Source organism: Sorex araneus, chromosome 8 (genome assembly GCF_027595985.1).
Source record: "Sorex araneus isolate mSorAra2 chromosome 8, mSorAra2.pri, whole genome shotgun sequence".
Classification (NCBI taxonomy): domain Eukaryota; kingdom Metazoa; phylum Chordata; class Mammalia; order Eulipotyphla; family Soricidae; genus Sorex; species Sorex araneus.
In genome coordinates this window covers 49,691,129-49,717,827 of record NC_073309.1, presented here as the reverse complement: position 1 = coordinate 49,717,827, position 26,699 = coordinate 49,691,129, and the positions used below count along the sequence as shown (strand labels likewise).

The 26,699-nt window shown below is 59.5% G+C and overlaps 2 protein-coding genes across 2 annotated transcripts in view; both read right to left on the bottom strand.

Moving 5' to 3' along the window:
* Window positions 1-671: 671 nt before the first annotated feature.
* On the bottom strand, window positions 672-11,857 carry PPP5C (protein phosphatase 5 catalytic subunit). The gene is made up of 13 exons (XM_004607717.2): window positions 11,645-11,857; window positions 7,755-7,996; window positions 5,034-5,181; window positions 4,691-4,812; window positions 3,700-3,765; window positions 3,380-3,478; window positions 2,570-2,675; window positions 2,233-2,375; window positions 2,066-2,153; window positions 1,855-1,895; window positions 1,602-1,780; window positions 1,283-1,364; window positions 672-1,147 (listed from the first exon to the last, which is right to left on the bottom strand). Exons 1-13 carry the CDS (start codon window positions 11,763-11,765, stop codon window positions 1,085-1,087), a joined length of 1,500 nt encoding a protein of 499 aa, XP_004607774.1. The 5' UTR covers window positions 11,766-11,857; the 3' UTR covers window positions 672-1,084.
* Window positions 11,858-14,455: 2,598 nt separating this feature from the next.
* HIF3A (hypoxia inducible factor 3 subunit alpha) overlaps window positions 14,456-26,699 on the bottom strand; it is a 32,390-nt gene continuing 20,146 nt past the window's right edge. Inside the window, exons 11-15 of the mRNA XM_055146526.1 lie at window positions 25,863-25,967; window positions 24,782-25,044; window positions 22,701-22,809; window positions 20,264-20,345; window positions 14,456-17,955 (exon numbers count right to left, since the gene is read on the bottom strand). Of these exons, the coding sequence (XP_055002501.1) occupies window positions 17,858-17,955; window positions 20,264-20,345; window positions 22,701-22,809; window positions 24,782-25,044; window positions 25,863-25,967 (657 nt within the window). The 3' untranslated portion in view covers window positions 14,456-17,857. The remainder of the gene's footprint in view (window positions 17,956-20,263; window positions 20,346-22,700; window positions 22,810-24,781; window positions 25,045-25,862; window positions 25,968-26,699) is intronic.

The window sequence follows — 26,699 nt, the reverse complement described above, 5'->3', positions numbered from 1 at the left end:
AGCCCAGGACAGGACACCCCTGGCCACAGCCCACAGCATCTTGGTGGCGCGGCACACGGGCCCAGCTCAGCGGCAGCCCAGAACCAGCTGCTGGCCGGAGGCAGAGTAGTCCCTTAAGCGGCCCCTGGACCCCTGGAGACCCTCAATGGAAATGAGAAAAAGGCCTGTGGCCCAGGCTGGGGAGTCGGTGAGGCCGCATGCGTGGCTCCTGTGGGTGCCAAGGCTCAGGGATGCACCAGGGGGCTGTGGGGGAATGGGGGACGGGCGCAGGGTCCCTCTGCAGCCTCAGGAGGGTGGTGGGAGACACCAGCTGTGGGCGCTGCTCTCTGGGGCTGGTCCTGAGGGCACAGGAGTCTGCACGGGGCTTCTGCCTCTCCTCCTGAAAGCCCCACCCTCAGCAGGGTCCCCACCTCAGAGGGACCCCCAACTGCAGCCCAGGGCAGGGCCACCCTCACCTCCTCTCTGGCCCCCACTCAGCACAGAGGCAGCTCCGGGCCGAGGCGGCGATGACAGGCCCACGAGAATGGCCAAGAACCAGCTGGCCAAGGGCCCTGGGTTTCAAGGGACCCCAGGACAGAGGAGACACAGGGGGTGTTGTGGTACCCCTCCATGCAGCCCCCAGTGGCCCACCACCCTGCTGCGCCCTGTGTCCAGTGTCCAGTGAGACCAGCTGACCGACAATAGTGACTTTATTTAACATATTTAATTACAGACATAAAATAGCTGGGCGAGAACAGCCTTGCCCAGCCCCGCCCAGGGGGTCAGGAGGGGGTGCAGGCCAGGCCTCCCTGATGACCCCCCTCCTGGGGGTCTCCCTAAGGCGGGGCCCTATTGCTGTAGCAGGGGAGGGGCCGTGAGGGGGGCGGGAGCCTTGGGGGTCCCCCGCTGTTCCACGGGGGCCTCCCTGCAGAGTCCCGGGGTCGCACCCCCCAGCCCAGTCTCTCCGTGTCTTGCATCTGTCCAGGGAACCACAGCTCTGGCAGCTCCCGGCCTGCACCCCACAGTAATAAATACAAACTTTACAGAGGAAGGGAACGCTCTCTCGCTCGCTCTCGCTCACTTGCTCGCGCGCTTCCTCGGCACCTCACATCATGCCCAGCTGGAGCAACGTGCTGGCGTAGGCCATGGGCTTGACATCGGGGTGAGGCTGTGGGCAGAGGGGGGCTGCAAGGCGCGCCAGCACCAGGCGGACACCCCGTGTCTGACCCCCACCCCATATGACTGTCCCCATCCCGTATGTCTGTCCCCACCCACTAGTGTGTTCGACCCGCCCCCCACTCACCACTGCTGTGAACTGGTGGAACTGAGGCCGCAAGTCGGAGCCCCGGAGGTGGATGTAGGAGGCTTTGTTCCCCATCTGGTCGCTGGGGACGGGAGCGGGTCAGTAGGGTGGGGGCACCAGCTCCCAGCAGACAGGCCACCCCAAGCCGAGAGGCCTGGAAACACGCCCGGGTCGGCCCCACCCGAACAGCCCAGGCCACAGGGGGCAGAGGCCTGGGGAGGCAGTGCCCCGAGCCCCCCCAACCCCGCGTGACTCCAGACAGGGTGAGGGGGCAGGAGCCCCGGGGTGCGCACTGCTCCTGCTGCCCCCGCGCACGCACCAGTAGTTTGGAGCCGAGAAGACGGTGACGCAGCGGCCGCTGTGCGCCACCTCGTAGCCCTCGGCCTTGACCTCGTGGCTGCGGATGATGTAGTCCAGCTGGTTCTCCTCCAGGAAGGCCTTGGTCACGTCTGGCCCAAACTGGCAGCTCACGCCCCGCTTGCTAACCGAGCGCCCGTTCTGGGGAGACAGGAACTCAGGGCGCCTGCACCCCCACACCTGCCCGGCCCGCAGCACCCACCCCAGGGGCTCACCTGCGGCTGCGGGTCCGACCAGAGCAGGTCACACATGGGACCTGCGGGAAGAGCGGGGACGGATGCTCGGCCTGACCACCACGGCCAGAACCGTGGACACGGCCCACAGGCCCCGGCAGCCTTGCGACAGCACCCACTCCCCCTCTGAGCACAAGCCTCTCACCCTACCCCACCAGCCCCCTCCGCCCCTCCTGTAGGGCTGTGCCCCCACCTGAATCGGGGGGCTGCCGGTTCCGCTCGATCTTCCGGATGTCGTCCAGGGTGACGCCATCCTCACTGAACAGGCCGCCGTGCATGATCTGGGGTGTGGGGGGTAGCGTGAGCGGAGGCCCTGCACCCCCCGCCCCCACCGGCCGTGCCCGGGCCGCACCGACGCACCAGCACTTTGCCATTAATGCACTGCGCCAGCGGCAGCCACTCAAACACCTCGCTGAAGAGCTCGTACATCTGCGCCGTGTACTTGGCCTTCACCTCGCCCTCAAAGCCGTAGATCTGGTTCATGTTGTCCGTCTCGTGGTTGCCTGCACAACAGCAGGACGCAGGGGTGCCCTCAGCCTCGCCGTGCCCACACCGCATGCAGACTCCCCAGAGTCGGGCTCGGTAAGGTGGGGCCGGGCTTGGTTCACAGGCACCACCCCCCATCCCCCACCCGCCCCGCCGCTTCGGGACAGGGTCCCCTAAGGGGGCCTGTCACTGATCGGCCGCCGGCATGTACCTCGGAGCAGGTGGAAGTGATCGGGGTAAAGGAGCTTGAAGCCGAAGAGGGTGAGGATGACTTCCACAGAGAAGGAGCCCCGGTCCACGAAGTCACCATTAAATATCTGCCAGGCTAAGGAAAACGGGGGGCTTCCCCGGGCCGGGGGAACCATGGCCTCTGCCCTTCCTGTGCGGGGGCCCCCAAGCCTCTCACCCCTGCTGGTTCTCAGACATGGAGGGTAGAGGAGGTGACACTGGGGACCCCAAACTCCCAGGGCCATGAGCCTGCCGCCCCCACATGGGTGGGAGATGCTCAGGGAACTGCCCCCACACCATGCTTCCTGCAATCACCTAGGGCTGGCCTCTTACTGACCGGGCCAGCAGCCAGGCACCACGCAAAGGACACAGGGAGACAGACAGACAGACAGACACAGACACAGACACAGACACAGACACACACACAGACATACCCTCACTGCCCCCACACCATGCTTCCTGTAATCACCTAGGGCTGGCCTCTTACTGACCGGGCACCACGCAAAGGACACAGGGAGACACACGCAAAGGACACAGGGAGACAGACAGACAGACAGACACACACCCTTACTGCCCCCACACCATGCTTCCTGTAATCACCTAGGGCTGGCCTCTCACTGACCGGCCGGCAGCCAGGCACGCAAAGGACACAGGGAGACACACACACACACACACACACCCCACACACCCTCACATCCATGATGGAGGATTGGGGGATACACAGGGACACCCCCCCACCCACTCACACCCATGATGGACCACCCCCCTTCTTCCTGCATCCAGGCAAGGATACATAGGGGTTGGTCTCAGAGGGTAAACCGTTGAGCTCGAAGATGTTGAGGAGATCATAGAACTGCCCATGGGTGTCTCCACAAACTGTCATCTGCTCTGTCTGCAAGCAGAGGTCATGGGAGTGGGGTGGCAGGACACAGGGGCCAGGTGAGGGGCGGGCAGGACAGAGGGGCCCAAGAGAGACAGGGGTGAGGGGGCTGGGTGGACAGAGGGGCCCAGGAAGGGTTGAGGGGGCAGGAGGGACAGAGGGGCCAGACCAGCGGGAGTGTCTGAGAGTATCTAAGTTCCGTGTCCCTCCCCCCCGCCCCTGCCCCCACACACCTCTTTCAGCGTTGTCTCCACGAGTGTGCTCAGCTTGGACAGGACCTCTTTGACCTGGACCAGGATCTGGAAGGCAGGACGGACAGTGAGGGGCTCCTGGTGCGCAGGGACTGTGACTGTGGGACACTCAGAGGAGTGAGCCCTGAATACCGCTAAGTGTGGCCCCAAATGAAAGAAAACAAAACTGCAGACAAAGTAAAAGCATTTCAGACAGAATAAAGCGCGAGTGGGGCCCGGGCAGCCAGCCCTGGAGCAGACGGCAGGGAGGGACAGGGCCGGGCATAGCCCCATGGGTGGGCCTGCGGGGTGGTCGCGCTTGGCGCCTGCTGGGTCGGGCTGGGGCAAAGTAGAGCAAGTGTCTGGGAGACCAGAGGGCTCCCCCCGCACTCCGGGAGCGGCAGGGGCGCCAGTGTGACCTGGTGTGAACGCCTCGGTTCTGGCCTGCGCCGCTGAGCTGGGCCCCCACAGCCCCGCGTTCTGCCGCACAGGCTCCCACTTCCACGAGAACTGACCAGAATCTGGCCCTGTCCCTTCCTCAGCTGCCCCCAAGGGCACTGCCAGGAGCTACTCCCCCTGGAGTGAGGACTTGCGCCTGGCATGAGCCCATGGCCAGGGAGCTCCTGAGGAACAGCCAACCAATCTGTCCTGCGTGGGGCCCGTCCTGCCAGCATCTCCGAGGAAGCCCCCCAGAGGTGAAGGCCCCGAGGGCAGGGGCGAGGCAGAGCCCGGGGGAGCCTCAGAACTAGGGCCAGCTCCCAGAAGCGGCCACACGCAGACCCATTGGACGCTCCTGGCCTCCAGCCAGGGCCAGTGCACAGGGGCCTGCGAGGACCCGAGGGTCCACCTGAAGCACACAGGAACCCCGGGAATAAAGGCCAGGAGGTCCCACCAGGTGCTGCCCTGCTGTCTCTGCGCCAACAAGCCCAGGCGGCTCAGGGCGCGGACAGCCGCGCCTGCTGCTCCCGGGCATGGGGTGGGCGTGGCGCCTCACCTGGTAGGCGCACTTCCGGTGCAGCTTCTTCTGGTCCTTGTACCACTGCATGAGCTCCTTCATGAAGGTGACGGTCACCCTGCCGTCCTCCAGCTTGGGCCCACTGTACTCGTCCTCGATGGCTGCGGGTGGGGACGGGAGGGCACCGTCGGGGGCCACCCCAGCCAGTGTCCTCTCTGCTCACCCCACTGGCCCCATTCGCTCGCTCCCTGCCTAGTTGGCCGGGTCCCCCCCAGGGCAAACCCCCAAGGGTGGGACCTGCTGTACCCCCACACCAAGCCTGGCTAGGGGACAAAAGCCAGCAGGGCCCCCGCGCCCCCCGGGCCCAACAGCGGCCCCGCACTCATGCTCTCGATGTCCAGCGAGTCCACGACCGAGCGCTTGTGCTCGTCGCCTGCGATGGCACGCTCGAACGCCTTCTGCTTCACCACCTTGTGGCACTCCTGGTACTTCATCTTGGCATCCTTGTCGTGCGGCTTCACCTTCACCACCTGCAGGGACAGGTGTGGGGGGCATAGGCCCGGCTCAGGCTCCTTGCAGGGGTGCTGAGGGGACTGGCCATGAGCTCCGGGGTGGGGCCGGGCCCAGGGAAGAGGCCCCTCAAGGCTACAGTGGGGACCCCCAGCAATTCTCAGCAGCACTGGGTCACTGCCACCATTTCTACCGCAGCACCCCAGTCCCACGCAGGGAACCTGCCAGGCCACCAGGGCCTGGCTGTCCCAGTCAGTGAGACCCAGGCCCTGACCCCAGGAGAAGACCCCTGGCCCCAGGACCCCCGTGACAGTATGTGGTGTGGCAGTGGGGGCCAGGGTCTAAGAGGGCCCTGCACCTGCCTGTCTGTCCCTCTGTGGGGACCTTCTGCCCAATTCAGTTATTCCTGAGACCATCCAGGGACCCAGGCTAACAGCCAGTGCCTGCCTGGTGCGGGGATGCGGGGGAGAGGGGGGCGAGCGCCCTCTCTCTGGCTCCCTCAGCTGTGTCTTCGAGACCCGTGAGTGCAGTGGGGACAGAGCACTAAGGGGCTCAAGGCTCCAGGCCTGGTCCCTCCAGGACAAACATCCAGACCCATCGGAGGAAAAAACCCCAGGGCAGACCATGGGACAAACAAAAGCCCTCACACCCAGATCCCCACAACCCATGTTGAACCATCCAGCCCGAGTGATGCCATCTGGGCCTACGTCACGACGTCCGACCTGAGTCACATCATCTGGCCAGCATCACAGCGCCAGAGCTTGTATCACACCACCCAGGGCTGGCCAGCCTGGGTGGGTCCCTCTGCAACCTTGAAGGGGACATGGGGGGTCCATGTGGCCAGGAGAGCAGCGTGCTCTATGCAGGGACCCCATGGCAGCCTCACAAGGATGCAGGGAGAGGGGCACGTGCTGCCCCTTACACTTGAGGCCAGAGACAACACAACGGGAACCACCAGCATCACCATGTTCCCAGTCCCTGCATCCAGGTATGACCCGCTCCAAGGGGAAAAGAAGCCACTGTAGCCACCCGCCGTGAGGAAACAGAAACAAACATGGGACCCGAGCATGTGGTGCTAGAAGTGCCAGTGCCGAAACCCAGGTCCCCCACAAAGCAATGGCAGCCCTGAGGTTGCTCTCTCACACACATGCACAGACGCACACACACTTACTAAATACACACACACACACACACACACACACACACACACACACACACACGCACTCTCTCCACACAGGCACACACATGTATATGCATGCACACTCCACACACACACTCCATATACACAAGCATATTCGCCCCACACATGCACGCACACACTCTCCACACACACACACACACACACACACACGCAAATACACGCACTCTACACATGCACACTCTCCAAACACACTCTTCACACACTCATGCACACACGCACACACATACAACGCCCACAGAAGCTTTTCTTCTCTTAGGATGCAGATGAGTGACCAGATTTCCCGCCACCCTCTGGCCAGCTTCTCCTTGAGCTTCAGTCTCCCTCCTGTCAGATGGACAGAATCCCGGGGGTGACGGGGTGGGGGGGTCCCTGCTGCGAGGGCTCCAGCTCCTGCTCTTCCGAGAGCACATCCCAACCAAGGCCACAAGGTCGGAGCCAGCCCTGGGGCCCAGAGGGGACTCTGGATGGGAGCAGCCCAGGGCTGGCCAGCAGGTGGTGGCAGGCCTTCGGGTTCCAAGGATGCTCCAGGGTGGCTGGTACAGCTGTGCCCCCACCCAAACGGGCATTTCCCACAGGGAGCTGACCTGCCTCAGGCCCACACCCTCCTTCCACTAGGACCGGAATGACACTGTGTGTGTGTGGGGGGGGGGGGGGGGCAGGATGGCTGGCTCTGCTGGGTGGGGGGGTCCAATCCCCAAACTCAGTCTTGGGGAGAGGCTTCCTCAGATGCCCCGTCCAGTCCTGACCCGGGCTACAGGAACGCTCTTGACCCCGTGGCCCGAGGTCCTGGTTACTCATTACGAGCTCAGGCCCGTGACCTTTACTCACAGCGCGCACGCCGGGCGACTCTGGTCACCATGGTCCCGATGAGGACATCTTGGGACACAGGGGACAGGCGGGCCAGGGAAGGGCCTGTGAGTCTGTGTGCAGCAGATGGCTCGGGCCCCAGCCTGGGGCAACCCCATGCTGCCCCTTGGCCTCAAAGTCACCGGCACCAGGGCCCTAGCCTGGCACAGGCTCCAGCTCCCGTGCGCGGAGTGCAGCCCCCACCCCATCCTACAGCTCTCGGACATCACAGCGACATGTGCAGAGCACGTGGAAGTGGCACGGATGTCTGTTCCCCCAGCAGCCAGGGACCCTCCCCTGGGTCTCCCCGTCTGTCATGGGGGTGACACCACAGCCCCCACCCTGCTTCACCAGGTGTGCAGGACAGCGCCCCACTCCACTGCGCCCACTTTCCAGCTGGTACAGGCCTGAGAGGGCTGTGGGGCTCGGACCCCCACCCCATTCTGACAGCGTGTGCACACCAACGCCCTGAGCTCGGGCCTCGCAGGAGCCGGGGGACTGGGCTGGGTGCAGGGCGGAGCAGGAGCGGCTGCCCAGGCTCCTCACCGTCTCATAGTCGCGCAGGGCGGCCCGGAACTTGCCCAGCGCCATGTTGCTGGCCGCCCGGCGGTAGTAGCCCTTGATGTACTTCTTGTCCAGCTCAATGGCGCGTGTGGCATCGGCCAGCGCATACCCGTAGCACTCGGTGCGTAGATAGGCCAGGCTGCGGTTGCCATAGTAGATGGCGCTGTTGGGGTTCAGTTCGATGGCCTGGCTGTAGAACTTGATGGCGTTCTCGTAGTCCTTGGCTGCAAAGACCAGGAGAGACACGCGATGTCAGGCGGGGAAACCGAGGCACACCACGTTTGGACTTCTCCCGAGGCCCCACACTTCCAGCCCTGGGGCAGGTGTGTGGGACCATCCCAGCCCCGGGAGGCCACATGACCAAGGGGCAGGGCTGTACCAAAAGAAGTAGGGGACAGGACCCTGTCACAGACAGCTGAGAGGGCAGACATGGGGTTGGGGGGGACCCACAAAAACACTGAGTCCTGTGCTCAGACACCTGCAGGTGTGGTTAGGCTGTGGAGGCTCAGGCACCAGGTGGTATGGACATGGGGTCTGAACATCGGAGAAAAGGCCTTCTGGGCAGGGGCTGCGCTCACACCTGCGCCAGGGGGCTCAGCTGGGCTGGTTGGGTCCAAGCAGCTAGACCGGGCCCCAAAGCTGCTGTCATTAGTAGTCCCCGATGTACAGGTGTCACTTTACGCTCAGGAGACCTGGCCCCTTCCCTGAACGCCCCCCCTCCCCCAAGGACAGCTACTACTTGATAGTCCAATTTTCACACGAGGGGAGTGAGCTCAGAGAAGGAAGGCCGAGGGGAGATCACATAGCAGGAGGTGGGCAGGGGAGGACCCTCACAAACCCCGCCCTCGCTCCCAGACAGGGGCCCCAGGACAGAAGCTTCCTGTCAGGTTCCCTGGAACCCTGGCACTGCTGTGTCCCCCAAACTAAACAGGCACCTGTGTGAGCCACACCCCTGGTGAGGAGACCTAGGCCAGAGCCCGTGACATCCACTGACACCCAGTGCCACAGAGTCTTGAACGGGAACAGCCCCAGCGACCTCTCCCACAGGCTGAAAAAAGGCTGGGGTGTCCCCCTTCACCCCAGGACTGAGCCCTGGAAGGCAGGTCCCCGGCTTCCCAGGAACAAGCCAGGGCAGCGCCAGGCACCCAGCAATGACCCGCCCGCCCGGAAACTGTGGGCTCCTGGCACACGGGTGAGCTCCCGCCCTGCCTCAGGGGGCAGCACCCGGCGGGCAACACACCCCAGACGGGGGCCCCACAAACACGAGTGCCTGGGGATCCGCACACGTGCCCCGTGTGAAGGAGGAGCCGAGCACATGGAGGGCTGAGGCCCTGAGCCCGGCCCGGCCAGCTCCAGCCCAGAGACCCACCTGCGGGACAAACGGCACCCACCACTCCCGGGGGAAGGGAGGGGTGCGGCCCCACGGGCCTGAGCTCTGAGGGCTGCAGTGGGGGCCCGCCTGAGCTGGGGGCTGGCTCATGGCGGGAGGGGGACATCCGGCAGCAGCTGGCTCGGGCTGACCTTGGCGGCACTTTCACTTCGGAGCTTCCTCCCGAGCAAACAGAGCCGCCTCTGCCTACCTGGCCACCCCAGGGCTCAATTACTGTGAGCAGTAATTATTCTTTTTATTGTTATTCCCACAGCCCCAGAGCCTGCCACCAGCTGCCAACAGTCAGGGCCCACACTGGCCCAGAGGTGCCAGTACCCCCCGCCCGGCCCCAGAGAGCTCAGTCCCAGGTCCTGGGGGGCAAGGGCCCCTCCCAGCAGCTGTTTCCCAGAGTTCCTCCCTCAACTCAGGACTTGGCAGCAAGACCCCCCCCCCATTTCTGCCCCCTACCTCAGTTCCATGGCACCTCAACCACAGATCGGGCCTCAAGGCAGCCTCCTGCACATCTCAGTATATTCATGCCCTCCAGCCTGGCCCGCCCACCCACACACCTGGCCTTCATCCCTCCCAGGGCCTCTACCAGCCTCCCAGCCTCCAGAGCCAGACCTCCACCTGCCTTCCTAAAGTACAAACTGCCCTTGACCTTTATCCCCAGCAGCCACCCCTCCAGGGTACCCCCCTCTCTGGACCTGGATTCCTCCTGCTTCCCAGGTACCAGCCCGAGCCACCGTGTCTGCGGAGCCTCCCCGTGCACCTCCTTTCCAGGCTCCAGCCTTGCCCTGTACCCCCAATCTGTGTGAGGCTGCTGGGGGGCTCCTTCTGCACCCAAAGGATAGGGGCGCCCTGCTCTGAACAGCGCTCAGTGTGGCGATCCTAGCCCAGCCTCCGCTGGCCCCGGCCCTCTCCTGCCAGGTTCCTGCAGGAGGCCCCTCTGGGGGTCCCCACCCTTGCCTCGGCTTCTCCAGGCCTCCCCTCTCTCCCACTGTCCCACACGCCGGGTCTGTCCATCCTCAGAAGAAAAGCTGGTTCTTGCGCCCACCCCCATCCAACTGCCCCTTAGAATTATCCTGGCTGTGAACACTCGTCTACACCACCTAAAATCTCTTCACTCCTGGTATGAACATCACCATCTACACTGCCTCACGTCTCTGGCCTCCTTCTCTCACCCACCTCTTGCCCCTCAAAAAATTGCATTTGTCAAGGCCCCCACTATCACCCCTGGTCAACCCCAGGACTGGCCTCAGTGGCACGGCGCCCAACTTCCAGAACTGTCCTCACCCACTTTCTGCCTACACTGCCCAGTCTTCTCTCCACCCCAAGGCTATGCCAGCTCGGCCTCTTCCGCTTCCAAGCTGAATATCAAAATTCCTTCTCTTCCGAGGGGATCCCCCCAATTTCTGGGGAGCTCAGCTCCATCCACTGCTGAGCAGGCCAAAAGGCTGTTCCTCAGAGCCTGAGGTGGGTGCCTGGTGCCACCGGCATCTCCTCTGGGCCAGCTCAGCGATCTGGACCCAAACTGAATCTAGCCTCAGTTTTCCCGCCGACCCCATCACACCCAAGCCCCAAGCGGCCCCCTTTCATCCCAGAGGCCTTCCTAAGAGGGGCCCCGCCGGCCCCGAGGCCTGGCTCACAAGCCCTCTCCACCCAGCCTTTTCTGCAAGGCCTTCCCCAGCCGGCCAATATTCTCTCCTGCCCCCTGTTTTTTTTTTTTTTTTTTAACAAGGCCTGCACCCCAACTCTTAAGCACCTGGCTTTCTATCAGCATGCTCTGCCTGCCAAATTACAGGCTGCAGCGGGGCAGGGCTACGGTGGGGGTCAGGCTTGCCCTAAGTAACAGGCTGAACGGACCGGGGAATGAATGAATGAAAGGCACATCTCTTGCTCTTTGCCGGAGTCGCAAGTCATACCATTCTTGGGACTCCCCCGCCCTTACCCGCAAGGGCCCCCCTCTCCCCGCCCCCACCCCAGGAACCCTGAACCTTCTACCTCCTCGCCTTACATCCGGCCGTCTATCTCGCACCCCACGAGTCCCCCTTCCGCCTCCTCCCCACTCTCGTGCTTGGTGGCACCCCCCCCAGGTGCCTTTGCCGGGAAGCACCGGCGCCGGGCCTCTCGCCGGAGCACCCCTCGGCCCCCCGCGGCTCCTGTCACGCCGCGGCAGCGCTGCCTGCCCGCCGCCCCACACGCGGGCACGCCTCGGGGTCTCGCCCTGGGGCGTGCCCTCCTTCTCCTTCCCCTCCCGGCTCTCGCCGGGCAGCGCCCGCTCCAGGGATCCCCCCGCACCCCCCCCGCTTCTCCCCGAAGCCCCCCTCGCGCGCCCCCTGGGGAGCGCGATCCCGGGCCTCCCCACGCCGCCGGGTCACTAGGCAGAGCCGGCCCCGCGCCCAGCCCGCCGCTCCGCGTTGCCATGGTTCCGCGCGGGCCCGGCACCCCCCGGCCCCGGGCCGCTCCCCGCCCTCCCGCGCCCCCTCCCGGGCGGCCGCACCTTTGAAGTAGTCGTTGGCCTCGGTCTTGAGTTCCTCTGCCCGCTTCAGGGCGCCATCAGCCGGGGGATCGTCCCGGGGGGGCTCCGCACACTCAGTCCGCTCGCCCTCCGCCATCGCCATGCCGCAAAGCGCCCCCCACCCTGGCAACGGCCGCCAGCGGCACCCGGCCCAAGCGTCGCGAAGGAGCGCCGAGCTGCCGCGGTCGCTGCCGCACAAGTGTCGTAAAGCGCGGGCCCGGAGCTGCCCGCCGTGCGCCTGCGCGGGGCCCTGCCGCCATAGAGGTGCGTGGAGGACAAGGTGACCAGAGGGGCGCCCTTCGGAGAACGAGCCAATAGGGACGAGGAGTCGGGGCGCGCGGGTCAAAGAAGCCCGGAGTAGCCTCTGTTCCCGCAGTCAGCGGGTTCCGAGGCCGCGAAGAAGTTTCTCGGCTTTGGGAGTGCGGATCTCCCCGCCGCCTTCTCGGCTAGTGTTACAAGTGCCGCCCGGTGGGTGTGGCTCTGCCTGGTTGCAGCTGAGCGGGGCGCTGAACTCCACGGTGATTGTCAGTTTCCTGGATGACCTTGACCAAATCTTCCCCTACTGGGGAGGTCGGGGGAAGACGACACTGGGGGAGGGGGCACTCAGTTATCCCTCTGGAAGAATGGGTGTTTTCTTTAGCCAACAGAAAAATGTTTCAGCCTTGGGCATTTCTAAATTTTATATGCACGTGCCCTGACCCCCCAAGCCTTGGGTGAGGCTCAGGTTTGGTTTTGGTTATTTGGTGGGTGGGGAGAGGTGGGGGAGCACATCTCCTTCGTCATCGTTACTCCCCAGTTAGTGTGGCACCTCAGTGACTACCCAAACGCTTTCTACTGACCTTGGAGACTCAGAAGAGCCCGGCTCTCAGGCAACATCTCCAAATGCCACCCCACCCCGTTCTCCACATCATTCCTATTGCACGCACAGGCGCGCGCACACACACACACACACAGAGCCTTCAGCACCCTAGCTGAAGTGAACAGTGTCCTCACTGTTATATAAATAAAGATACTAAGCCTGGTAGAGTTCATGCTAGGTAAGTCCCCGGTAGGAGGTAGAGCAATAAATAGTATAGTGGGTAAGGCAATTGGTTTGCACAAGGCTCCCGCGGGTTCGACCCCCAGCATCCCATATAATGCCCCAAGCACCCCCAGGAGTGATTCCTGAGTGCAGAGCCAGGAGTCACACTGAGCATCCCAGGTGTAGCACACCCCTCCCCACCTCTCTCTCCCTCTCTCTCTTACACACACACACACACACACACACACCCTAGGAAAGTCCCCTATCTGAGCGAGAGAGAGTACAGCGGTCAGGGCGCTTGCCTTGCAAGCAATTCGATACTCAGCACCCCATATGATCCCCTGAGCCTGCCAGGAGCAATCCCTGTGCTCAGAATAAGCCCTGAACACTGCCGTGTGGCCACAACCCCCTACAAAAAAAGTCCTGTGTCATTCCTGTGTCTAAAGGCCTTCTCCACTGTCTACAGGCTCCAGAACTCCCCCTGTGGGTCAGATTTCTGAGATTTTCTTTGTTTTGGGGCCACACCCGGGTGTGCTGGGGCACTGGATGTTGGGGGAAATCAAACCCAGGTTGGCCACATGCAAAAGCACCCTACTTGCTGTACTATCTTTTGGGCCCTGTGAAATTTTCTTGCTGAACGTAAAAGGTTGCTATATTGATTTGAATCCCTGGCTTCAAGCCTGACTTTGTCTGACCTTGGAAAGGGATTCTTCACTCCCATCATGCCTGGTGGTGTGGGATGACAGGCAAGCTTGATAAAATCAGACTAAGGACTCTTCCTGTCCACGCCATTACATAAACTCAAAGGACAACAGCGTGCTAGAGCTGTGATGGGGAACGGGTGCTTTCAGGAAGAGCTGGGAAGACTTCTGCCAGCTGTGGCAGGTGAGGAAGACTTCCTGGAGGAGGTGGTGTTGGAACCAAGATCTGAAATAGGAGGCGGTGACCAAGTGTGGTGAGGAGGGGAAAGGAGAAAGGGATTTGAGACTGGGGGAACAAGTGCAAGTGCTTTTCTTCCTTTGCAAAGTCCCCTAGTGTGTTACACCAGAGAGGGGTGGTGAGGATGACTAAGAGAAACAGCTTCCACACATGAGCAGACACTCCCATCTCTCCTGCACATACACACATGAGAAGTCATGTCACACAGATGCATAGTACACGGCTGCCTTGCGTGGGATCATCCTCAAGATCCATCCCTCCCTACCCCTGACCCCTGCCCCGGCACTGCAGGTTCCCTGAACAATGCTGGAGGCAACCCCCAGGCACCGAGCTCAGGTAACCCCTGAGCACGGCCCAATGTGATCTAAAAACAAAAACAAAATAAGAAAACCCTCAAAAAACATAATAATCGTGGGCCAAATGATAGTACAGAGGGTAGGGCATTTGCCTTGCACATGGCTGACCTGGGTCTGATCTCCGGCATCCCATACAGTCCCCCAGTACCGCCAGCAGTAATTCCTGAGTGCAGAGCCAGGACTAACCCCTGAGCATCGCCTGGAGTAACCCCCGCTCCCGCACCAAAATTAAATTTAAATAATCTCAAAGTGCCATGACATGGACACTCCCACTCCACCTACGTACCTAGACCCCTTGAAATGAACACATCTACAAGTCAACACACAGAGAGCTCTGGTGCCTCCCAAGGCGAGGTCTTTATGGGGGGAAGATCCATGTTGAAACAGGTGAGAGCCAGAGTGGTTGACCCCACCCCCTCCCCACAGCCCCCCCCTCCCCACAGCCCCGCCATCCCCGGCCCCGCCCAGTTCCCTGCAGAGGGCCCAACCACGCTCCCCAAGATCCAGCAATGAGTCAGCCCTTTACGCCCCTATAGCACCTATCTGGACAGGCTGTCCCCTGACAAATCCAAGAACTGCCTTCCAAAAAAAGGGGGTGAAGCAGGCTGAGGGAGGGAGGTCTTTTCCTTGAGGGAGACCAAGATAGCACCATTGTAGAAGGGGGGAGGGTCGGGATGGTGAGGGGGGGACACATAGGTGGGGGTGGAGAGACTGAAGTCCTGTTCTCTCTTCCCCCTCGCCGTGAAATGTGCAGATGAGGTTGTGCGTGAGCCTGTGCGGCTGTGGTGGTCTCCCGAACAGTGAGGGAGCCCCGGGACCCCCAGATTCCTGGAACAGATTCCTAGTGGGCTGAGGTGTAGGGGGTGCAGAGGGGACTCTAGGACAGAGAAATGTTAGGAAGATGAGATTTGAGAGTGGAAGGGGTGAACTGGAAGCACAGGAAGGAGCAGAGAACCTGGTGGCAAGGAGCCGAGATGGGGAAGCCCGCACGCAGAGAAGCCAGTGGGGCGTGCTGAAAGGGGTGGGCCGGGACCCTGGCACACTGGGGCGGTGGGGTCTGGAATGAGGGCTGTGAGACTCAGAATGCTGCGTATCAACAGGACCCACACCCAGCTCTTGAGTCAGAAGTTATTTGGAGACCACATTCCTGCACCAGGAGCTTGTCGACGTGAAGTCCCAAAGAGGTGGAGTCCACGCGGCCCGAATCCAGAGGAATTTAGAGAGTCTGAGTTAGAAAACATCTGAAGATGACGTTGGAGAAACAGATTGATTCTGGAGTGGCAGCACACCGAATCAGGACTGGGGAGGGGTGTAGTCTAAAATCAGTGCCCATCCTCAAGGGAGACCTAGAATGCAAAACTGAGGACTCCGGAGCCCTGCACAGTGAGGGAAGGCACTTGCCTTGCGTGCAGCCGGCCCGAGTTCAATCACGGGCACCCCAGAGGTTCTCTGGCACTCCACCAGGAATGAGCCCTGAGCGCAGGGCCAGAGGAAGCCCTGAGCACCTGCGGGTGTGGCCCAAAATAAGTCAAACCGGAAACTGTCTGAAGGCTGAGAGTAACTGCACACATGCGCTGTGCAGTGCAGGAGAAGTGTCTCTCAGGAGATCCAGATCCAAGGGCACTTAAAGAATGAGGGCTGGAATCCAAAGACTTTTGAGGCCAAGTTTTCATGGGGTGGGGTGGAGGGGACGAGGAGAAAGAAATGATCAAATTCAGACTCAGGATCCTGGAAACAGCCACGGAAAACTGCTGCACCTGGCATCAGTCAATAGCAGGGTCCTGATGCCCAGTGCCAGAGGAATCTGGTGTCTGGTATCCCGGCAGTAGAGATCAAGACAAGAATTCGGGGCCAGAGTGACAACACAGCGGGAAGGATGCTTGCCTTGCACGTGGCCAACCTGGGTTCGATCCCCAGCATCCTATATGGTCCCCCAAGCACTGCCAGGAGTGATTCCTGAGTGTAGAGCTAGGAATAAACCCTGAGCATCACTGGGTGACACAAAAAGCCAATATATATTGTGGACTTCTTGCTGATGGTAAAAGCGTGCCTTGAGGGGACAGAGAGCTAGCACCATGGGCAGGGTGCTTGCCTGCACATAGCCAACTTGGGTTCAACCCCCAGCACCCCATATCGGGCCTTTGAGCAGTGCCAGGAATGATCCCTGAGTACAGAGCCAGAAGTAAGTCCGTGAGCACCACTGGTGTGGCCCCCCAAACAAACAAAAGGACCTCTTGAGTGTAAAGCTAAAGGAGGGAGCTTATTTCTAAACAAGGAAGCCTGAGGCAGAGCTAGGGCTCAAAGGGCTCAAAGCACAGGCTTTGCCGGCAGGATGCTCAGGATGGACCACATGGTCCCCCAAGAGCTGGAAGTAGCCCCCAGACACTGGCATCCGGTCTGTACCCTCCCCCACTCTGATAAATAAATAGACACTAGGAAGCTGGTATTTGGAAGCAAACACGTGAGCTTGGAAGATCCATTAGGAAGCCTGATTTGAGAGTCCAGAATTGGGAAATGATCCACACAAGTGACCTGGAATCAGCAGGAACCGGAATGAGGTTCAGCGCATGCCATGCTGAGCCAGGGAGGCAGAAGCAGACAGCACCAGGGCCAGAGAAAGTGCAAGAGTGACTTCCCGCTGGCAGCTGGGAAGACGACACACAGCCTAGAAACCAAGTTGGAGGCCAGAAGCTGCAAAAGGGGACAGAGCTGGCCAGCGAGATGACCTGGAATACTTTGGGGGAAGGACTAAACCTTACCCCACAGGCGGCTTTCAATAGCAGAACCCCAGGATGGCCTTGTATGGGTGTATGTGTGTGTATGTGTATGTGTGTGTGGCAGAGACCCCGGGGGGGGGGCGGTGCAGTGTAGAATTGGAGAAAGTAAGGAGGGCTGAGGTGAAAGAAACAGAAATGAGGTCCCTCGCCTCTGAAACAGGAAGACCCCAGATGTGGCCAGTGTCTCAGGGAAGTTGGGGCAGTGGAAGCCAGAAAGAGGCCGACCAGAGGTGCTGGACAGGCTAAGGGCTCCATCAGAGATGGCGCCACCCCTTGGATACCCAAGGAGAGAAAGAAGCGGGTTTGTCTTGCACGCGGCCAAGCCAAGTTCGATCCCTGGCATCCCACAGGGTCCCCCGAGCACCACCAGGAATGATCCCTGAGTGCAGAGTCAGGAGTAACCCCAGAGCACCGTAGGGTATGGCCCCAAAACCTAAAACAAAGCAAAAAGGAGACCTCAGCAGCGTCCCACAAACTTTTTCTGTTTGTTTTCTATTTGGGGGCCACACCCGCTGATGCTCTGGGGATGGTGCGGTGCTAGGGGAGGAACTTGGGGCTCCCTGCGTGCGGATCCTGTACTCTGGCCCTCTACACTTTCTGGTCCATTCTTATGGCCCCTGAGCGAGGTGATCAAAAACATCTCGTGGAAACAATGAAAATTAGGAAGGAAGGAGAGGGGTAGAAATGAAAAGGGGATGGTGGATGTTAGCCCGAAGTCCCAGAACGCAGAGATACGGACCCAAACCCCCCACCTCCCCACCCCCAATTACCCAAAATAAAGCCAGGAGTGGGGCGGAAGTGGATGAGGTAACCAGTATGGGGAGCCCCATGGGAAATCCTGAGAGAAGCAGGAGCGGGCCGCAGCCCCTCTCCCAGAGGTCACTGAGCTGAGACCACCCCAAAGACCCCCCCCAAGATGGGGGTGGCTGGAGGGGTGGGGGCTGAGGTAGGCCTGAGGTGGGTGGGGGTCACTCAGAGGAGAGAGTGGGAGTCTCCCTTCGCCCCCGACACCCCATCCTGTGTCTTGGCTGCTGATTTGGAGTGTGGCTGACATTGTTTTTGGCCAGGAGGAGAAGGGGAGGGGAGATGGGAAGGCGCCGACTCAGTTGGCCTGGGCCAAGCCTGCCGCTGGCTCGAAGCAGCTCCGAGGCTGGGCCGTGTTGTCACTGGGGTACAGCGAGAGCAGCGGGGAGGCTGAACCTGAAAGGGAAGAAGGAGTTCAGTCGGGACGGCCCGAGACCCTCCCGCCCATCTGCTGTCCCTGCCAGTCCCGATCAGAGGCGAGGTCGATGGGCCACACAGGGTTTAGTGAGCTGGTGCACAGACTTTGCAGGGGGGAGCCCGGGTTCCATGCAGTGCATCGCCTGGAACCCCAAGCGCCCCCAGGAGTGATCCCTGAGCCAGGAGCCAAGTGTGGCCACCAAGCGTCATGAAAAATAAACAAGAGGCTGATAAGGTCCCCGGGCAAGTCTGGGGCAAATCCCAGTCTCTGGAGCTTAGGGATCTAAGGAGTAGTTAAGAAAGTGTGGCCAGGGACCGGAGCGATAGCACAGAGGGTAGGGCATTTGCCTTGCATTCGGCCGACCCGGGTTCTATCCCCGGCATCCCATATGGTCCCTCAAGCACTGCCAGGGGTAATTCCTGAGTGCAAAGCCAGGAGTAACCCCTGAGCATTGCTGGGTGTGACCCAAAAAGAAAAAAAAAAAAAAAGAAAGTGTGGCCAGGGCTGGAGCGATAGCACAGCGGGGAGGGCGTCTGCCTTGCACACAATTGACCCGGGTTCAATTCCCAACATCCCATATGGTTCCCCAAGCACTGAGTGTAAAGCCAGGAGTAACCCCTGTGCATCGCCAGGTGTGACCCAAAAAGCAAAAAAAAAAAAAAAAAAAAAAAGGCTACAGAGATAGTGCAGCAGGTAGTGTGTCCCATTTGCATGCAGCCAAACCGGGTTCAATCCCTGGCACCTCATCTGGTCCTGGAACTCCGCCAGAAGTGCTCCTGAGCAGAGAACCAGGAACCATCCCTGAGCACCACTGGGTGTCAGCCAAACAAACAATTTAAAAAGACATGATTAAGAAACCTAGAGCCAGATGCAGCCCAAGTTTGAATCTTGGCTCTGCTGCTGGGTGGTGTGAGGCAGGCACCTACAACTCCCTGGGTCCCAGGTTACTGTATCTGTAAAATGGGCTCACAACAGGCGCCTCCCACATGAGTTCAAGTGTGTTGAACCCTCCTGGGTACCCAGGAGTGTTCCACAAGTCAGCTTCTGTCACCTGGATTGCATACTCTGATGATGAAATTTCACGATGATGAAATTTCGTTCAAAAAAGACTGTTGAAGGCTGGAGAGCTAATACAGGGGTGAAGCCATTTGCTTTGCATATGGCAAAGGCTAGGTGCATCCCCAGAACACTATAAGGTCCCCTGAGCCACACCAGGAGTGATCCCTGAGCATAGAGCCAGAAGTAAGCACTGCTGAGCACTGCTGGATATGCAACCCTCCCAAAAATGATTTACTAAAGAAGAAAAATGAAAAAAATATAGAATGAAAATAAAGAAAAAAAATAAGGAAATAATATACATTTAAAAAAAAAATAGGGGCTGGAGCGATAGCGCAGCAGGTAGGGCATTTGCCTTGCACGCGGCCGACCTGGGTTCAATTCCCAGCACCGCCAGGAGTTATTCCTGAGTGCATGAACCAGGAGTAACTCCTATGCATCGCCGGGTGTGACCCAAAAAGCAATAAATAAATAAATAAATAAATAAATGAAGATTTACTGTTCATCTGCTCCGTGGCAGGTCCTGGGCCACAGAAGGCAGGAGTGGACCCTCACAGGGCCAGCATCGACTGATCCAGTGCATCTCAGATTCAGTGCAGAGCTTGGCACACAGTGGACGCTGGAAAACGCTCGCCCTGTGTGCATAGAGCACTTCGCACCCTCAGGCCACTGCCCAGCCCCCCCCACACACACATAGCCGTGACCGAGACTGGTTTGGCACTCCCACCCCCGACCCCCACCTTCTCAAGAGAAGACCGTGACACCAATACTTCTGTGAAAGGGGAACAGGGCCGAGGTTTGATTAAGAAGCCAGGGGCTTGCCTGGCGCCTGCAGTGACTGGTCCCCACCTGTGGAAAGCTCCCGCCCAAGCTCTTGCAAAGCTCTCCTCACCGGGGACCCTGTGGGGCAAGGCAGGGTCTGGCTCCAAAGCTGTGCAGCTAGAAAGGACGTGAGGCCCAGATGGGATCCACTGCGCTGGCCTCAGGAGCCCGAGGCTTGGGCTGGGCCCTGACAAGCCCCTCCCTCCCTCAAGACTTCTCTTGCTTCCCCGCCCCCCCCCGCCCAAGTTTGCCAGAAAGGAGGGGTCACCCTATTGCCACCCGAGTCTCACCTAGGCACTGACAGTCCTCCTGCACGATCGACCATCCCTTTCGAGCACAGGGAGCACGTCCTAGGGGAGGGGTGGGGGGGGCGCCCCTGGGCCTTGGTACCGCCAAGCTGCCACTCACCTAGGGACTCGCTGAGTTCCAGGAGAGGGGTGCCAGGAGCAGGCTGGCTGCCCAGAGCTGGTCCTCCCGTGAGAAGGAAACTCTGCAGGAGACAAAGCCATCCATCAACGACCATTGTCATTGTCACCACCATCATCCTCACCACACCCATCACTATTGTCACTATCTTCATCATCACCGGCATTACCAGCCGCAGCACGACCATCAGCATACCACCGTCACCACCATCGTCCTCATCACCACCCTCACACGTGCCACCAACGTGGTCCCCACCCCCATCCTCATCACTCTCGCCATCATCACCACCACCATCAGTCCCCCGTGAAGCAAGTGGGACAGAGATTCCGTGTCTGCTTCTCAACTGCACGAGCTTGAATCAGTTAGTCACTGCCCCAGACACCCTACAGGTGTCCCACCAGCCTCTTCACCTCCCCTCCTTGGGCATCCAGGAGGCTCCACCCCACCAATTCGCTGTGTGCCACCCTGCTGGGTCCAGGTGACAGGAGGGCAGGAGGCAGGAAGGGGGCCGCGGGGCAGCCAGCCCTGGCTCTGCTACTGCTTTCCTGCAGGGCTGGGGTGCTGTGTCTTGTACCTCCAGAGAAGTTTTCAGCTCCTCCAAGGGGGACCCCTCGTCTCCCCAGGAACCGGTGACCATGACTGGCAAGGGGTAAGTCCCGTCTTCCTGCTGCTGGGCCCTGGGCTCTGACCAGCTCCTCCTGTCCCCTCTGCAGCTGCTCTATTATGAAATTCCTCTCCTGGCTTCCTCCCCAGACTCTGCCGGAAACAGTTGTTTACCCTCCTGCGCGTGAATGTGTGTGATTAGCTGACGGAACCCTTATCCCTAGGATAGTGGGCATTGCTCGGGGTCTCACATAAGCCAGGCCAGTGCTCTCCAGCGGGAGCGTCACCCTGGCCCCATGTTATTTCTAAAGTGGCCTTGGGCACTAAGTAATGTGATCACGCAAACACGTGGCGGCGGCGGCGCGCGTGGTAGGCACTCAACAGAAGCTGCTGATAGCATCAGCCACACCGAGTGCTCAAACAGCCCAGCTCAAGGCTGCTGGGAGCTGGGGCAGGGACTGGCGGGAGGCCCCGGGGCAGGGCTGTAGTCTGCACGAGCACCACCAGGGGTCACTCTTGAGCACAGAGTCAGGAATAACCCCTGAGCACCCTGGGGGAGGAAGAGGAGGAAGAGGAAGGAGGAAGAGGGAGAATGAGGAGAGGAGGAAGAGGAAGAAGAGGGAGAACGTGAGGGAGTACGGGAGAAAGGGCATTTGCCTTGCACGTGGCCCACCCAGGTTCAATTCCCGGAATCCCATATGGTCCTCCCAGGAGCAATCCCTGAGCATCTCTGGGCCACTCTGGTTCTACACCACCCATCCAGGACTGTGCAATACAAACCCCCAGCTTCCAGAAGATTCTTTTCTGTTGTTTCGTTTTTGAGCCACATCCAGGATTGCTCAGGGCTTATTCCAGGCTCTGCACTCAGGGATCACTTCTGGCAGGCTCAGGGGCCTCTGTGGGGCACTCGGGATTGAACCCAGGTCGGTTGTGTGCAAGAGCTCTCCCCGCTGGACTATGGCTTTGGCCCAGCAAAGAAGATTCTTGCTTTTATTTATTTTTTGCTTTTTTTTGGGGGGAGGGGTCACATCTGGCGATGCACAGGGGTTACTCCTGGCTCATGCACTCAGGAATCACTCCTGGCAGTGCTCAGGGGTACCATATGGGATGCTGGGAATAGAACCTGGGTCAGTCACACGCAAGGCAAACACCCTATCCGCTGTGCTATTGCTCCAGCCCCAGCAAAGAAGATTCTTTAGAGAGATCCTTGAACCTTGTCATCTCTCCCCATTCCTCAGCTTAATTTTTTGTTTGCTTTTTTGCAGGGAGGAGAGAGTTTGGGGCCACAGCCTGTGGTGTTCAGGGGCTCTTTCTGGCTCAGTGCCCAGGGGTGACCCCCGGTGTTGGTCAGGGAAGGCTGTGTGGTGTTGTGGCTGGAGCCAGGGTAGGGTCAGCTGCTTGCCAGTGCCTTACCCCTGGACAATATGCTTCATTTTCCCTACAGGACTTAACCACCAACTTCCAAATATTCACTACATTGTTTGTTTGTTTGTTTGGGGGGCCACACCTGTCAGTGCTCAGGGCTGACTCCTGGCTCTGCACTCAGGAATCATTCCTAGCCGTGCTTGGGGGACCACACAGGAGGTTGGGGATCAAACCCGGTCGGGCTCACGCAAGGTAAGTGCCCTCCCCACTGTGTTATCATCTCGACCCCTTTACTAAACCCTTTGATTCCTGTTACCTGAACTAGAGAGCAGAGTGCCCGCTGGCATGCTTTCCTCTGCCTGTCAGCCAGCCCCTGGCTTGCTGTTTCCCATCCATAAATAGCAGGTCGGAGCCTGCTGGGCCAGGGGCTCCCCAGCACCCCTGCACATACCAGGCTGAGTGGAGGCAACAGGAAGGCTTCGGGTTCTAAGCTGGGGGATCGCTTCGGTGGTCTCACTCCCAGCAGCTCCTCGTCATCGTCTAAGCTCTGGGCCAAGGCTCTGGAGTAAAACACACAAAGATCTCTGAGCAAACCTGGGACGGCGTGGGCACGGTGCGGGCAGGGAGAGCACCCGCTGGACACCTCTCACTGCCCGGTGCCTCCTGCTTGCTCAGACATCCACTGCCCCATCCACTCCTCCCAACCCGCCTTCCCATTCATCTACCCAGCCACCGCCCAGCCACCCAGACCCTCTGTCCACCCACCCTCTCCTCTGTCCATCCATCTACCATTCAGGGCCGGAGAGACTACAACAGGGAAGGTTTCCTTGCCTCGCACGCAGCTGACCCAGGTTTGATCCCCAGCAAAACATATGGTCTCCTGGGCCCTTCGAGGAACAAGTCCTGAGCACAGAACCAGGAGTAAGCCCTGAGCATTGCCAGAGCTTAACAAAAAAAAAAACAAAATTCATCCATCTGGGGTAGTACAGTAGGGAGGGCATTTGCCTTGTATGCAGTCAACCCAGATTCGATTCTCGGCACCCCATAAGGCCCCTCAAGGCCAGGAGTAATTCCTGAATGCAGAGCCAGGAGAAACCCCTGAGCCCCCAAACCAACATCACCACAAAAATCTCATCTACCCATCATCCTTCCATTGTTTCTTCCTTCCCTTTGTCCATCTGTCCATCCATCCACCATCCACCATCTATCCAACCTCCCATCCATCATCCATCCATCCACTCATTCATCCATCCATCCTCCCATCCACCATCCATCCATCCACCATCCACCATCCATCCACCATCCATCATCCACCCATCATCCATCCATCTACCATCCATCCACCATCCATCCATCCTCCATCCATCCCCATCCATCATCCATCCATCCATCCACCATCCACCATCCATCCATCCTCCCATCCACCATCCACCATCCATCCATCCTCCCATCCACCATCCATCCATCCTCCCATTCCATCATCCATCCATCCATCCACCATCCAACCATCCATCCATCTTCCCTTCCACTCATCCAGCACCACCTTCTCCACATTAACTAGTGTCTTCTCTCCCTCCCTCCTCAAATAAGACTTTGCTGAGTAGGTGCCACTCTGGAATCCTGAGGAAACTCTGAGGCAGAGCTAGAATCACCTCCAAAGGCTCATCAAGACAATACTCACATCTTCGATCAAACGCTTGAGCATAAGATCCTGACCACTGCTGCAGGGGAGATAGAAGCTGTCCAAAACAACGGGTGAGGGGGTCTGTATGTGTGGCTGCCCCCCTGGAAGGAGGGCCACGCCCTTTCAATAGAGTCTCAACAGTATGAAGAGTTCACGGCGGCTCCCCGTGAGCCCTTCACCTCTTACTGACAAATGCTGTCATCTGGCCGGATATAAACCTGAGTCCAACAAGAGGCCCCTGGGTGCTTGGTGGGATCTGCAGAAGAGTGGGGGCCAGCCCAGAAAGAAGGGACAGTCTATACTAAGGGTGGGAAGCACCCAGAGAAACACCCCTGAGGTCTGCTACAGGCCATGGGATCTGGCCCTGGTACATGACGGATGTGGATGCTTTCTTTTTCCTCCCCCCCCCTTTTTTTTTTGCCTTTTGGGTCACACCCAGCAATACTCAGGGCTTACTCCTGGCTCTGCACTCAGGAATCATTCCTGGCGATGCTCGGGAGACCATATGGGATGCTGGGGACCGAATCCAGGTCAGCCATGTGCAAGGCAAACGCCCTCCCCGCTGTACTATCACTCAGGTCTAAGACACGGATGCTTCTCGTGAGCTGCCTGCCAGAATCTAGAACAACCTTTATCCACATGGCCTGCACATGGCCCACAAATATCCACATGGGCCAGGGCAGGAAGGAGGTTCCCCCAGCCCACATCTAGCAGAGGTTGAAAGGAACGTGACCCAGGCGGGGGACATGGAGGGTCTTGCTACAGTGGAGGTCAGGCAGGAGGCGAGATGAGGCACAGGAGAAGCAGGGGTGAGGCCATCTCTGTGGTTTCCCCCCACTGTGGCTCACCTCTTCCGGGCGCCAGCCATGAGGGGCTTCCCTCTGGGAGGGCTGGAGCAGGTCAGCCGAGGGTCACTCCCCCAGCGGGGCAGCAGGGAGGGCTCGGGGGATGCGGGAGATGGGCCATGGAAACTCTGGGCTCGAGGCCGGGGCGCAGCCCCCCGAGGTCTGCGACAGGCCATGGGGGGCTGCTCGCTGGAGTTGAGCTGGAAGTCATCGTCCATGGAGATGTAGGGAGCCAGCATTTCCAGGGCCAGAGCATCGTCGCTGTCCTGCAAGGGCGGAAGGGGAGGGGAGTGTGAGCTCCGGCACTCCTGGGCCTGAGCAAGGAGCTTGAAGCCCGGAGCCTTTGGGTTCCTCATCTGGGAAAGGCGCATGGGGGGTGGGGCATGCTGAAGAGACAGGACAGCAGGGAAGGCACTCACCTCGAGAATCACTGGATGTGGCCTCCCCAAACAAAAAACCAGTCACCCATCATCTATCTATTCATCTAAACCACCTATCTACTATCCAATGAAAACAACAGTCCACCCATCCATTCTTCCACCCATCTACCCATCCATCCACCCACCCACCTGTCTATCCATCCACCCATCCATCTATCTATTCACCCATCCATCCATCTACCTACCCATTCATTCATCCACCTATCCATCCAACCATCCACCCACCCATCCATTTACCTATCTACCCACCTACCTATTCATCCATCCCTCTACCCACCCACACATCCACCCATCTACCCATCCACCCATCCATCCATTTATCTATTCATCCACCCATTGACCCACCCACCCACCCATCCATCCATCCATCCACTCATCTATCCACCCATCTGTCCATCCATCCACTCATCTGTCCATCCATCCACTCATCTGTCTATCCATCTATCCATCTACCCACCCACCAATCTACCCATCCCATCCACCCATTTGTCTATCCATCCATCCATCCATCCATCCATCCACCTATCTAACCATCCATCCATCATCCACCCATGCATCCCCTTAAAAAGCTCCTGACTTCTACAGCTTGGCCATACATGCCCCCAGCTCAGAGGTGAAGATGGCTCCTTCCAAGAGGCCCTTACCTGAGCTATATCTAGGTCTGTCTCCACTGCTTCGAGATCTCTTCCTGAGGCCAGGAGCTTGTGTGCATTCTCCATGTCCACGAGCAGCTCATCGGGGAGATCTGCCTGTGGAGAGACAAAGGCAGGGGCCAGTCCTGAGTTCGGGAGGTATCAATGGTAAGTGATAAATCCTCCCTCTATGTTCTGCAAGGCTTCTTTCTCCACCTTCCTGATGCTGTTGCCCACAGTACTGGGTCACCACACCAGGAAGTTATCAATGAAGCAATAATACAGCAGCGCGTGCTTCCCACACACTGGGTACAATCCCCAGCACCCCAGGTGGCCCCCAAAGCACCACCAGGGGTCACTCCTGGGTGTGAATCCAGGAATGACTTCTCTGCCCTGCTGGATGTGACCCTAAGCCCCTGCTAAAAATGTGGGGTGGGGGAAATCCCAGTAACTACTAAGTTCTATTGCGTGCCCACCTGCTCAACCCCCAAGTGCTCACCACAACTAACCCAACTGACCCCCTCTCAATAAGAAGGTGCATCCTTGCTAAAATGAGGAAGACACGAGCGTGCCCCATCCAGGGAAAGTGACTCAGTGTACTGCAGATCTGGAAACTCAACCCAGGAGAACACAGGGCGAGCCCCAGTCAGTCTTGGCTCTGCTAGGTCCAAGTTCAGTCAGTGACGTGGGGAGACCCCAAGCAGGCTCAGGTTCAGGTGACAGAGGAGGGGAATCTAGAAGCTGAATCTTAGAGGACCCCCAGACCCAGTCACCTGCCAGCCTTACCACTAATGAAGATGGAATAACCGAGGCCAGGAACTGAAAGGCTCAAGGAGAACGCTGGATGCC